The 12,858-nt window shown below is 41.2% G+C and overlaps 3 protein-coding genes across 7 annotated transcripts; 2 read left to right on the top strand and 1 right to left on the bottom strand.

Annotated features, from left to right (window-relative positions):
• The first annotated feature begins 287 nt into the window (after window positions 1-287).
• LOC115814073 (THAP domain-containing protein 6-like) lies at window positions 288-3,302 on the top strand. 3 transcript variants are annotated; one of them, XR_004025385.1, is made up of 6 exons: window positions 288-371; window positions 740-935; window positions 1,110-1,217; window positions 1,314-1,518; window positions 1,635-1,702; window positions 2,159-3,302. XR_004025385.1 is itself a non-coding variant. In XM_030776807.1 (5 exons), exons 1-5 carry the CDS (start codon window positions 292-294, stop codon window positions 1,637-1,639), a joined length of 594 nt encoding a protein of 197 aa, XP_030632667.1. In that variant the 5' UTR covers window positions 288-291; the 3' UTR covers window positions 1,640-3,302. The 3 variants fall into 3 exon arrangements, 2 of the variants coding, with proteins under 2 accessions (XP_030632667.1, XP_030632656.1); XM_030776807.1 differs by having other exon boundaries at window positions 1,635-3,302; XM_030776796.1 differs by lacking the exons at window positions 1,635-1,702; window positions 2,159-3,302 and having other exon boundaries at window positions 1,314-1,608.
• An 887-nt stretch (window positions 3,303-4,189) lies between these two features.
• smarcb1a (SWI/SNF related BAF chromatin remodeling complex subunit B1a) lies at window positions 4,190-8,491 on the top strand. Of its 2 annotated transcripts, none has more exons than XM_030782381.1 (9): window positions 4,190-4,345; window positions 4,968-5,079; window positions 5,243-5,351; window positions 5,594-5,731; window positions 5,925-6,052; window positions 6,455-6,621; window positions 6,803-6,993; window positions 7,716-7,847; window positions 8,165-8,491. In XM_030782381.1, the coding sequence occupies exons 1-9, from the start codon at window positions 4,262-4,264 to the stop codon at window positions 8,202-8,204; spliced, it is 1,101 nt and encodes a 366-aa protein (XP_030638241.1). In that variant the 5' UTR covers window positions 4,190-4,261; the 3' UTR covers window positions 8,205-8,491. The 2 variants fall into 2 exon arrangements, with proteins under 2 accessions (XP_030638241.1, XP_030638233.1); XM_030782373.1 differs by having other exon boundaries at window positions 5,222-5,351.
• A 1,058-nt stretch (window positions 8,492-9,549) lies between these two features.
• Window positions 9,550-12,723, bottom strand: derl3 (derlin 3). Of its 2 annotated transcripts, none has more exons than XM_030776099.1 (7): window positions 12,435-12,723; window positions 11,826-11,891; window positions 11,637-11,710; window positions 11,274-11,367; window positions 10,657-10,852; window positions 10,396-10,486; window positions 9,550-9,913 (listed from the first exon to the last, which is right to left on the bottom strand). In XM_030776099.1, the coding sequence occupies exons 1-7, from the start codon at window positions 12,522-12,524 to the stop codon at window positions 9,775-9,777; spliced, it is 750 nt and encodes a 249-aa protein (XP_030631959.1). In that variant the 5' UTR covers window positions 12,525-12,723; the 3' UTR covers window positions 9,550-9,774. The 2 variants fall into 2 exon arrangements, with proteins under 2 accessions (XP_030631959.1, XP_030631967.1); XM_030776107.1 differs by having other exon boundaries at window positions 12,438-12,723.
• Window positions 12,724-12,858: the final 135 nt, after the last annotated feature.

Here is a 12,858-nt window from a genome sequence, read left to right as displayed (position 1 = left end):
ACTTAGTGGAGCAGATATAATGATATACCTTTATGCAAATGGAATGGATAAAGGCAAAAAAGATCTCATATAACTGTTAAAATAAATGGGGAAAGTTTAACATACACAAAATGAGATCGTCTGGCTCCGTGCCAAATTTCTTTTAGTTCATGAACGATTTAAGCAATATTGCTCGCTACTAAAGAAAAGCAAATATAAGACGCCGCATTTACGACCTGACGTGCGTCTGCATGGTCGCCATATTGGAGCGGTCAACAGTCATAGTTCATAGACCGTGGATTGCTCGGAAAAATGCCCCAGGCATGTGCTGCATTTGGCTGTACAAACAGACGAAACATTCAAAACAGGCTTCGAGGGATAACTTTTCACAAGTAAGTGGCAATTTTATTGTATTTTACTGTTATGTAAGTTAGTGAAATATCGTTTCAGGCTGTCCTGAAAATTACCTGACACCGTCGTGATCCTGGCTAGCTAAGGAAAACATAACGTTACTGAATACTTGTTAAAGTACCCCCTGACTCGGGCCAAACATGATATTTACTTTACAGAGATCTCTATCATTGTATAATTTACTTTACAGAAAATTATCAGCTGGAATGTGTTTATGCTCATGATATTATACACGCAAGCTAGCGTAAATTAGATAGATCTAGTGAGCCCTATTTTTGCTGATAGTTTAATGTACTGGCTTCACCATTCAGCTAAAAGTAATTTTGAGATGGCCGTGGTTTTGTCAAAGGTTCCCCAAAGATCCTGGACTAAGGAAAGCTTGGGCTGTAGCTGTCAGACGGAAAGACTTTGCGCCTAATGATACTACAGTTCTCTGTAGCTGTCATTTCAAGGCAGATGATTTTGACCGAACTGGGCAAATTGTGCGTTTGAGGGAGTATGTGATCCCTTCAGTTTTTGCATCCTTTCCACACCATCTGAATAAGGTTAGTGTATTTTGAAGTCATAAGATTATAGTGTTCTTTGTGGTAAACAGTGTTAATATATTGGGATGATGAGCATACAATCTGCTAAATAACTGGAATTACCACTAAACCTGATATTGAAAGTAAACATCACTTTTAGATTTTCCTAATATTGATTTCTTACTTACTTTGAAGGTGCCTAATAAAGCGAGGTCAACGAGGACATCAACACAAGCCAGTGAGGCAAGTGATGATCCCGTACCCGTGTCTGAATCTCCTGAACCGCGGAACCCATCAGCCCCGGTATGTGTAACACAGCAGTTCTTATCCACAGCACTTTTGCAGCATACTTAGAGTTGTGTTGTATAGTGCTTACCCACCAAGTGTTCTGTTTCACAGGATCATCATTATGCCCTGGACACCGATGAGGTCAAATATAAGATAGCTGAGACTCGGGCCAGAGTTGAAGAGCTGCAGAGGCAGCTGAGAAATGCCAGGGACCGTGAAAGGAGACAGAAACGAACTGTAAAGTCACTGTTAGATAAATTAAAAGAGAAAAATATGATTTCAGAGGAACTACAGCTCAAACTTGACCACTATTCTGGTAGGTTTTCTTCATTTATGTAAGAATATTCAGCGGGTTTTTATTTCATACTGGCAAAGGCAGTAGATAACAAGTCAGACTACCGATAACATTTTCATTTGTGATTTGAATTGCAGTGTAAAAATGTTAACTGAAATAAGAGTGTTAAAGAAGTTCATCATGCAGCATACGTGGCTCATCATCGGTATGTTAAAACATCTCTGGTTGAACCTTTGCAGTAGTACCATTTTTTGGTTATTACCAAAACGTTGTTGTGAGCTGGGGTATTTTTTATCAATGCTTTTTTATCTATACACAGTTATACTCACATATTTACATGAAAATATTTTAACCTAATTGCCTTGTTTCGTATAAGGTAAATAGACCATCAAATGAAAAGGGAAAAGTGCCACTCCCTTTCATTGAAAACAAGTAATGTTCTGTTCGTTGTTGGATGTAACAACAAAACTGAATTTGACATCACTACAGTTTTCAATGAGAGCAAATGTCATTTCTGTCCTCTCGTGTAATGGCAAAATGTGTTCTGTTTACATGATACCTTCACAGTGAAATGGGGCAATTAGTCTGAGGTCATGGTTAAGTATTTACAGTATTGCCAATGTTTACTATTTTAATTTGATTTATTTTCAATTTTGAAAAGGCACTTATCCGTGACTGGCTTCATCGTTACCATCAACACCTTAACCTTGATGATCCCAGAGCTGCCTCAGTCGCAGCGTTGTGTTTGCACATACCGCTTCAGCCAGGACCATTTAGAGCTCCTCTTCAATTCCATCAGGGCATCAGGTTGGAATTACATGTTTGAATGCACAATGCTGTGTGATAACAAAGAAGGATAAGGGACAAATTTTATTAGATGATACAATACAGACGTAAAATGTCACTTCACGCGCAAATTGTAGGTTGGTGGAACGACAACCCGAGTTCGGGGCAGTTCCTGCGCATTTTCCGCCGTCTAATGGTCTGCTGTGGGGTTTCTTGGAGGAACACTGGCAATGTGACGGCCCAGGATGACACGGCCTCCCTGTCTGCCGTGCACATGTCATCTGTGGTGCCGGCTGATGACTCTGACACTGCCTTCTCTCCGTTTGAGGACGTCTGTAGTGTGATACCTGACCACAGTTACCTGCCAACTCACTTCGGGTGTCTGACAGAGAATGCACTGGTGTATGTAGGAGGATTTGTTGTTCGACAGGTGATGAAGCAGCATTCGTGCGATGTGTGCCCGAAACAGTTTGGTGTCTGATGCTGTACCACCATCATTTTCTGAAAGTTATCACCTTTTGACCTTGAAGAACAATAGAGGCCTGAGGATTCCATCCGTAGGTACTGTCAAGGTGATCCGCTCAGCAGAGCGCTGCATTCGACAAACCACAAACATTTCATCAGCAGCTCATCAATGCAGCGTGTCCCTTGCCAACCACGTGGTCCGATCCGACATAGGTTCAGAAGATGTGCTCAATCTTGGTGACCATTTTATTGAAACACAGGACGGCATTGACAGTCATCACTTTTGCATCCTATCACTAGTCGTCAGCAGCTTCCACAGGTTGAGGCAGTACCACATTGCCAAACTTCACACTCTGCAATTGCAAAGTGGTAGCATGAGGACGAAGCTGTGTAAAACTATACTGTTTCAAGGATATTAATCCTTATAACAAAAGGTTGCTGAAAAGTGTGAGATGGAGAGGAATTGAGTTCGTCCAAGACAGGGAACTACTTTGAATCATACCTAGTTGCTCTACAGCCCAAATTATTTTATGTTTACATATGACTGCACTGTATATCTGAACTGGTGACAAACACTTCACACACTACATTGTATGTAGTATTGTATTATTATATTGTTATATTAAATTATAGCATAGTGTAGTATTGTATTATTACATTAGTATTGTGTTGCATTATTATATTATTGTATTATTGTGTTATATAGTATTGTATGTGTCAGTCTCTAATGTGAATTAATGAAGATGAAAATAAAATATTTGAGTAACAATATTTGTGATATTGTTTGCAGAGGTGCACTTATCATATGTGTCTCGGGGTGTACGGATGAACTGACTGGATGTTTTTCTCTTAATTGCGGTCTGGGGAACAAAAATAGTCTTGCATATTTTTCTAATGAATTTATTTAATTATCAATAGCAAGCAACCAGGTGGCTTTATAACAGTACAATATATATAGCAATCGACATTTTTGAAGAAGCTCACAAAAGCTGAAGTTTTAAATAATTTACACTTTATGTTGCCTATTCATAGACGGGTGCCTGCATGTCCGAGAGGAAGTTATGGCTATTCAGAAAGGTTATTGTTTTGGCATAGAACTGATTAGATCCATCCGCAGTAACTGAATTTAATTCCAACAAGCAACCAGTCTCATGTTCAATTTCTCACGTTTATAACAAACCAAATTTCATGAAAATCGCTTCAGAATTAAGCGAGTTACACTCGATTTTTATACAGAAGTCTGCTTCTTTCCATATACATTGTATTTGTTTACTAGCGGATCTTGACCGCTCCGATATGGCGGACGTGCAGACGCATAGTGACGACATACAGCAGCGGCCAATGCGGCATCTATATATGGGAACAACAGCAGAGATGTGAAGAACAGTAGTTGACGGAGTTCAGAGTTCGACAGACGTTGATGTCATTTCCATGCGTCAACTCAGACTGTGAAAGCACAGTGCGTCTGTGCGGAGCACTTACAGTTTTTTATTTGCTAACTTACATTTTAAACATGGCGCTGAGCAAAACGTTCGGTCAAAAACCGGTGAAATTTCAGCTTGAAGAGGGTGGAGAGTTTTATATGATCGGTTCAGAGGTTGGTTTTGTCGTTGTGAACTTAACAGTTGTTAACTGGAATACATGATTAGCAACATCCATTTTCGCCGGTGTCAGCTAGGTTAGCTAGCACGCGTATGGCTTAGCTAACCAGTAACTTGAAGCCTTTACAGGTAGTACTTTCGGAGTCATGTATGACAGTAAATTTCATAGTAGCTGTCGTTAAACGAGACACAAAAAGACACTGACAACAGTATTATGATTGGGTTTGCTAGTATTTTCACTATAATGTAGGTGACCTCACAAGCCCCAAGTTAGTATGGCTAAACTGTTTACTGTCTGGAATTGGGGCAAGGACGTATGTTCTCAATTTGATTGTAACCACCCACAGTAATAACACTGACGTTTTGTAAGCACAGGAGTCAAACATGTTTTAGCTCGAGCAAACACGGACCACTTAGGTTCTTCTTTTGAACTAGAGCAGTGACAAAGCTGAATGTTAATTCATCGAAGGTGGACAGTGGCAGTGGTGTCCTCGGTGCTGTGGACATCAGTCACACATATCAACTGACATTTACATTAAAATAGTAACGATTGAGTTTAACAGTTATCGTTCAGTACTGTTACATCTTGACGTACAATCTTGTCGTCGCTTCTCGTAGGTGGGGAATTACTTGCGTATGTTCAGAGGTTCACTGTACAAACGGTACCCATCGTTGTCAAGGAGGCTAGCGTCAGTTGAGGAACGGAAAAAAATAGTTGCATCGTCACACGGTGAGTTTCCTTTTTTTGATCTTTGTCAGTGCGAAGAAATCAAAAATGTAATAAAACTACGTTAAAAACAGGTCATTTGGTCCCACTTGAGTAGCTAAATCTACTCTTTGCAGTAGTATCGTCAGTGTTTTCTTTGTGTTAGATCACGGTTACACAACTTTAGCCACCAGTGTGACGCTGCTGAAGGCCTCTGAAGTTGAAGAGATCCTTGAAGGTCACGATGAGAAGTATAAGGCTGTCTCCATCAGCACAGAACCTCCAGCCTACCTCAGGTACAGCGTCCTCATCACCTGGACCATTCACTTGTTTGATGCTGTTTGATAAATGTCTTGTATGAGTCAGTGCTAGCTAGCTGGCACGTTTGAAGCACAAATAATGTAAGGACAGATGTCTGGAAAGACAATGTTTTGTGACAGTAACCATTTCAAATCTGATCTCTTTTCCTCTATATATATATATATATATATATTCTTTGAGTATTCATGCTGTACATTCTGCATATTTCTACTTGCAGAGAGCAGAAAGCCAAGAGAAACAGCCAGTGGGTGCCCACCCTACCCAACAGCTCCCATCACCTTGACGCTGTGCCCTGCTCCACCACCATTAACCGCAACCGCCTTGGCCGGGACAAGAAGAGGACCTTCCCGCTCTGGTCAGTCTGTACTTGTGGAGAGGGATCATAAGTAACAGAAGCCCACGTGTCTTAAAACAAGGCAAATACATTTATGAAGCAAGAGAGAATGGTTTAGTTAAACAAACGATTGTAAGAAGACCAGTAGCAAAAATGTGTGCAGGAATTATTTTTAAGCAGCTTCAAGAATGTTCTTTGTTGTCTCACTCTGCAGCTTTGATGATCATGACCCAGCTGTGATCCACGAAAATGCCTCTCAGGCTGAGGTCTTAGTGCCCATCCGACTTGACATGGAAATAGATGGGCAGAAACTGCGGGATGCCTTTACGTGGAATATGAACGGTAGACTTCACCTCACAACCCCTCTCTAGATTTCGTAACACATGTGAAGTGTGTTCTTCTTATACTTTTTTGTTTGTTTGTTTTATCTGAAATAGATTTGTTTAATTTCAGTTGTATAGAACCCTCATTCCCCAATCTATTCTTCACAGTCATCTGCTTGAAAATGACTTTCAAATGGTTTTTATTTTCCTGACAAGAAAAATTAATCTGTTTAATTTGCTGAACAGAAATCCTGCACATCAAATGATCCATCTTTACCGACACTGTCAAGCCTCTATTAGTGGATCTCTTCCTAAGCAGAAAAAAAAAAAAATCATCATGTCCAGTAAGTGACCCATCCCAAACCAATGTATCTCAGGAGAGGAGCTTGATATGGTTTTGTCTTTTGATTGAATCTTGTAGAGAAACTGATGACGCCAGAGATGTTTGCTGAGATCCTGTGTGATGACCTGGACCTGAATCCACTCACGTTTGTTCCCGCCATTGCATCAGCCATCCGCCAACAGATTGAGTCTTACCCCACAGACAGCATATTGGACGAGCAGACAGACCAGAGGGTCATCATCAAGGTAACAGAACCACAGCCCACCGAACCATATTTTTACAAGGCCATTCTGTTTGCTCTTCAGGGCTAGGATGTCTAGGGGCAAAGACGTGTAAACCATAATGTAGTCTGTCATATTCAAAATTGCTGCCGTTGTTTACATTTCCCTAAATGTTTTGTTTTTTTGTTTTTGTGTTGTTTTGTAGCTGAACATCCATGTGGGGAACATTTCTCTGGTGGACCAATTTGAGTGGGACATGTCTGAGAAAGAGAACTCTCCAGAGAAGTTTGCCCTGAAGCTGTGCTCTGAGTTAGGCCTGGGAGGAGAGTTTGTGACGACTATTGCATATAGTATTCGAGGCCAGCTTAGCTGGCATCAGAGGACCTACGCCTTCAGGTGAGAACAAAAAAAAACAAAACCCATAATCCACTTCACATGCACAGCTCTCACAGGTAGAGATACATCCTGCATAATGTCCATACACTTGCAAAGTACACACTTGTGGCTCTGTGCATCATGCATAGCTTCCTGTGGTGTATTGCTTAAGGGTATGACTCTACGAAATGCAGTAAGAAATTTGACATTTTACCTTTTAATAACAAATTAGGTGAAATGCCGCACCGCTTTCCTAACAGTTGGAGTAAAGCAGTCTTTTTTCCTCATCCTAACTGTGACTCATGGCTGTTTTGAGACGGCTGTTCAGTCTGTCTGTATTTGACTGTGGAGTCTGAAGTGTTTCGACACAGCTGTTTGTGTGCCTGCGTGCAAACGGCAGTGTCAAGGCAACAGAGGATCTGTGTGAAAGTACAGCGAAGGAGCAAACAGCTCCACCTAAGTCTGCCAGATAGTCTGTTTCCAATCGGACAGCTTCTCACCTACAACATTTTGTTCCATTCCTAATCCAACTCAACATCTTTCTCTATTCACACGCTCGTCATGACATTTCATTACCCGAATCGCAGATTTATTTTTTCTATTCGCACGTGGAGGAACTGCCAGTATCCTGTAGCTTTCTTCAAGATCAGTTTCCAATCCATGATAACACGACGTGATCCGCTCCTGGAAGGGGCCTTTTTTGCGTCATCAACGGTGCTTACCTGGTTGTTTTTACTCCACAGTGAGAATCCCTTGCCCACTGTGGAGATAGCCATCAGAAACACGGGCGACGCTGACCAGTGGTGCCCCCTGCTGGAGACGCTGACGGATGCGGAAATGGAAAAGAAGATCCGGGACCAAGACAGAAACACTAGGTAGGTGAACGCGGTGCGACATGAAATGGACCAATCATATATCAGCTGTGGCTTCTCTGATGTGCATTCAAACAGGTACATCAGTAACAGGGAGAGAGTCACAAATCTCAGCCGACCATCTCAGGATATCATACACATTCCAATAGTTAGAGAATATATATATATATAAAATGTATAGAGAGAGAGATTGAAGCTAAAGGGTGATTTCTATTGAGATTTCTATAAACATAGCTTATTTATGAGATGAGTGGGTGGGTGATTTATTGACAGATTGATTGATTGTTCATATCACTCTGACGATGCTGCTTGTATTTCAGGCGAATGAGGCGGCTTGCTAACACAGCCCCGGCATGGTAGAGGGAAAACAAAAACAAAAACAAACAAAAAGACTGAGTCATCCATGATCTCCCACAACTTGAAGAGTGACAGACCGTGACACAGACATTCCCCCGGTCAGTCCAGAAGACACACTTCTCTCATTGGCCAAACCTCTCCTCTCCTCTGTTTTAACTGTTCAGTGCATCCTCCTCTCTGCTCTAACCATGTCCCTCAGTGCCTCCCCAGCCTGAGAGACAAGACCGGACATGGATGTTGGATAATGTGAGAGTATTTTTTTTTTTTTTTTTTGGGTTATGTTAAATCGTTTTGTTTTGTTGTTTGTGTATAGAGACCATTTTTGTAAACATGATTTATTTGTTCTTTTAAATAAAATAATTAATATTCCAAATCGACTCGTGCTTCCCCGTCTTAACTGGTGTTTTATATATTCAGAACTATTTTACACTCCAAGTACCACCACTATGGATGTATTTAATGATCGATATTAATGAAAATGTGATTAAATAAAAATTTATATACATAACAAACAGTGCTTTCCTTGGTTAAGAAAACCAACTCAGTAGAGAAAGACATTTTTTTAACACATCTTTTAAAACCTTTATTTTCAAAAGTCATGGACGATGGTCCATTACCTATGATTCATAACAGTGTCCATTCAAGCAGACAAGCTGACATTTTTACAAATCTCTCCCCTCTTCGAACTGAAACGTTTAATCAAACTCATCGTCGGCAAGAGTCAGCGATTTGATCCGTGACAGAAAATATCTGCAGGACCTTTGAATTTCACAGTACTACGTACCTGTTCAGTTTGTCCTTTTTTTTTTTTTACTGTCTCTAATACGGAAAACTCTTTTGCGTGGCATAGGCGTTTGCCCACAAAGCCAGTGGGGCCGTGAAAGTGCAGAGTCTGCAGCTCTCCGTTGCATTTCAGCTAGTCGGCACATTTTGTCAATGAAAGCACCTGTGTTATGGTGCTCCAGGGGTCGGCCGCGCTAGGGACAAAGGCCAAATGTGTCACGACGCGACCCGAAAACACATCCTTATGATGAATACGTTTATTATGACCATGCTATTGCCGCTTTACGAGTACATTTGCTCTCACTCTCGGGGCTGCGTGGATGGAAGCGCTGCTATTTTGCATATGTCAAACGTCTACCCAGTGAACATTTTGTTTTGTGAACTGACCTTTGGTCAAATAGAGAGAGAATGGTCCGAATGTGAAACGGCACAAACCCAGAACACAAAAGGTATTGTCTCTCCAAAACAATGCAACCAAAGGAAAAAGCGGTCCGTGGACATTTCGCTGGCGTTGTGAGGTCATCTTCGGTATCAGACACAAAGAAACAAACAAACAAACAAAAAGAAAAGAGAACAGCTTGATCTGATCATTTAGGGGCGGAGGCACTACAGTGGCTGAGAGGGGACAAACTGGGTCATCCATTTGGGTGAAATGTAATCTGTGTGACCTTTTTGGTTCTGTACAAGCCTTGGCGAGTTGAGTCGTCTTTAATAGTCCTTAACTTCTTGATGCTCCTACGCGCCGAAGAGTAGAGAACTCTGGCTCCTAAACGAGGTTGCGTCTGGCCTCCTAGAGATCTCGATCCTGCTCCTCCTGCCTTTGAATCGGCTCTCCGTCGGGACCCTGTCCCTGCCGGACCACGCCGCTCTGATCTTCCGGAAGAGGGGAGTAGTCGGGATCGGTCTCCGCCGGGTCAAAAAGAGCTCGTCTGTAGAGAGACGAAGGAGATAGTTAAATGAACAAATCAGGTTAGAGCAGCAGAGCTAAGGTCTAGCTCGCAAATACCCGGAGGTGTTCTGCTTTTTGTCCTCCGCTTACTCAAAGAATGATTTCTACATGCCAAAGAGCTGTGTACATTCCTAAGTCAGAGACATGTATTTGGTTGTAGAAACTAAATCCGACAGCTCTAGGCTCAAAGGCCTGAGCTGTGCGCCACGATAACATGTAAAGACACTGGATTTTTTTTTTTTTTGAAGGTTTTGCATGAACATTTTATTCAGAAACAGATTCAAGGCAGTTAAATTGTGTTCATGATTGTGACAACACAGCAGGTTCCTGGGTGTCAGGAGGACTGATACAGGATGTAATACCCTGCTTGCAACAACTCATATCAGATTCTCTTCCTTGCACCTTAGTTTCTACTTACACGTATTAATGTTTATCGTGTTGATTTGCTGTAACCATACTTACAACAGTCCAGGTGTTGTCAGCAGTTTCTTGCCACCTGGCTGATTAGGAAACACATCCTCCAAGAAATAGTACATGTGTCCTACACCAATACCTTTGCAAAAAAAGAAAAAAAAAAAAAGTAGAGTGGCAGATAACTATAAAACTAAAAATGTCTGACATTAATTCCGTTGCCTTGGTTTTAATCTGTAATGTAAAAGAATAATACCGCACTTCTCTCTGCACAGTGTAGCGGACAAGCGCTTTGGAAGACAGTAAACATACCTAAAAGGTCAATGACGATGGAGTTGCCTAGCAACAGTGAAAATCCCATGAGCACCCAGGGTAAAAAGGGTGCCTGAAAGTTGAGGAGACCAAAAAAGTTCATTCGCACAAAGGGGTTTCGTCTGCTCCAAACGTACACCAGCATGATCGTGAAAGCCTGACCCAGGAAGAACAGACTGGCAAAGAAACCGAAGAACTAGCGCGGCTGTTAAAGACGAAAACCGAATCGTTCTATATTTAGACCACAGGGCTACGGGACAAGAGAATACAAACTCTGCTGCACAGACGTGAACACAAATGGCTATACAGAACTACTAGTTTTCACCCGCAAAGGCTAAAAATACGTGAGCTTTCATAATAAAAGCTTTAAACAGGATATTCGTTAGAATATTCTAACATATGCAATGCTGGGACAAGTGTTCAGGAACCAGTTTTGCTGGTAATGCAAAGCTTTCGATGCTGTTACTCTTTCTAATCTCCTCTGTTGAGAAGGAGAATTTAAACGGAGGGTTAATCTTAAAACCACATGATGACAGCCTTGATACGGAACAAGAAGAAAGAAAAAAAAAATACAGTGTTAGCGCGACATAGCCACACCACTCAGCAGCAAAGGATACAGTCATTAGAAGTCCTCCAAAGAAAAACATGTAGACAAAGTCTGCGGTGCGACCACGGAAAGAGCCTTCTTCGAGCATTCGACAGTACCGATATCTACTCTGTCAAGGACGTGAACTCAGTGTGGTGTGAGATATACACAGCTGCAACAGGGCAGAGTGGCAGTTATGCAAAGTATCCTCACTGAAAAAAAAAACAACTGTGTGTGTGTGTGTTTGTGTGTGTCTGTTCTCTAGAGTCCTATTCACACCATTGTGGAATTTTTCATACCCTGTTTTTAAAGGTTTTCCTCTTTTTTTTTTTTTCTTTTTCTTGGTATCTACACATTGACCAATAAAAATAATGATTAAAAAAAAAAAGGATACAGAAAGATCATGTTGAACAAGAAACTGAATCCGAGGGGACCAAAAAACAGGAAGTTGGTGATCAGTCGCCATAACTGTGAAAGTGGATTAAAAAAAGGTGAGAAAATTAGAAGATGAAGAAAATCAGCACTGACAAAAGAATAAGACGTTCTTTTTTTTTTTGAACAAAGGAAAACAACTAGCACTCACCTGGTACCTTTTTAATATGAGTTCAGGGTTGAAGTACAATTGAAAAGGTGTGATGAACTCCAGTTGCTGTAAAATAATTTACTGATATAATTAGACTGAACATAAATTAGACCAACATGTTTTCCTGCCTTCAGGCACATAGGGGATAAGACCAAAGAAGAGTAAGCAGAGATTCACAATAATCCTGTCACATTACTCGTGCTGACTGAATTTTCAAGTGCAAAATAAAAACGTCAAAGTCAATGGCATCTGACTCTAAATTATTGTACTTTTTTTCTTACGTGGGCTTATTATGGGGTTTCAAAATTATCAAGTGCAGTTGAAAAAACACAAGCCCATCGTGCCATACTACATTATGCGTAATATGGCAACAACTCATTCAACATCTTGTCACTCTGAGTGATCACTTGTTTAATATCGCGACGCTGTATAAAATGTAACGTTAGTCTTTAAAACATCTGAAAAGTACTGTGCAATCTCAAACACACGGAATTGCAGCAGGGTGCCGCTGCAACGTTATCTTACAATACATGGCAACAGACATAGTGGCTGCTAACATTCACATGTATGCTATGTCGCAAAATCTAGAAGCATCCTCCATTCGCTTACCACAGCAGCTGTTGTCAGAACACAGGCAGTCGTGTACGCTCTGGTGACAGGAGGTATCTGAAGGTATTCTTGAGTAACGCTATAAGCCATCTTGTCTTCCGCGATGTTTGTATTTAAAAAGTTAGGCAACGTTACATTAATACGCAACCGTTTCACTCACGCCGCATCATAACATAAACACTTAGCTAACCACAGACAACAGACCATAATTACCTAACACAACGCAAATTCTCGATATATATACTCCCGATTAAAAGTAATTCCTTTGGAAAGCTGACCCCAACTTCACTTGAAAGGACTTCACGTGAGTCACAGCATGGAAAAATTGGTTGACACAGCACAGCGTGCTTTGAGTATGTTTAGGGGCGGGAGGCTGATCCAGTCACTTGAGCACCTCCCACAGACTTAATGGCACCTCCACGTG

The sequence above is a fragment of the Chanos chanos genome, chromosome 1, assembly GCF_902362185.1.
Source record: "Chanos chanos chromosome 1, fChaCha1.1, whole genome shotgun sequence".
Taxonomy (NCBI): Eukaryota; Metazoa; Chordata; class Actinopteri; order Gonorynchiformes; family Chanidae; genus Chanos; species Chanos chanos.
Note: the sequence above shows the minus strand (reverse complement) of the source record. Positions and strands in the feature narration are given on the sequence as shown.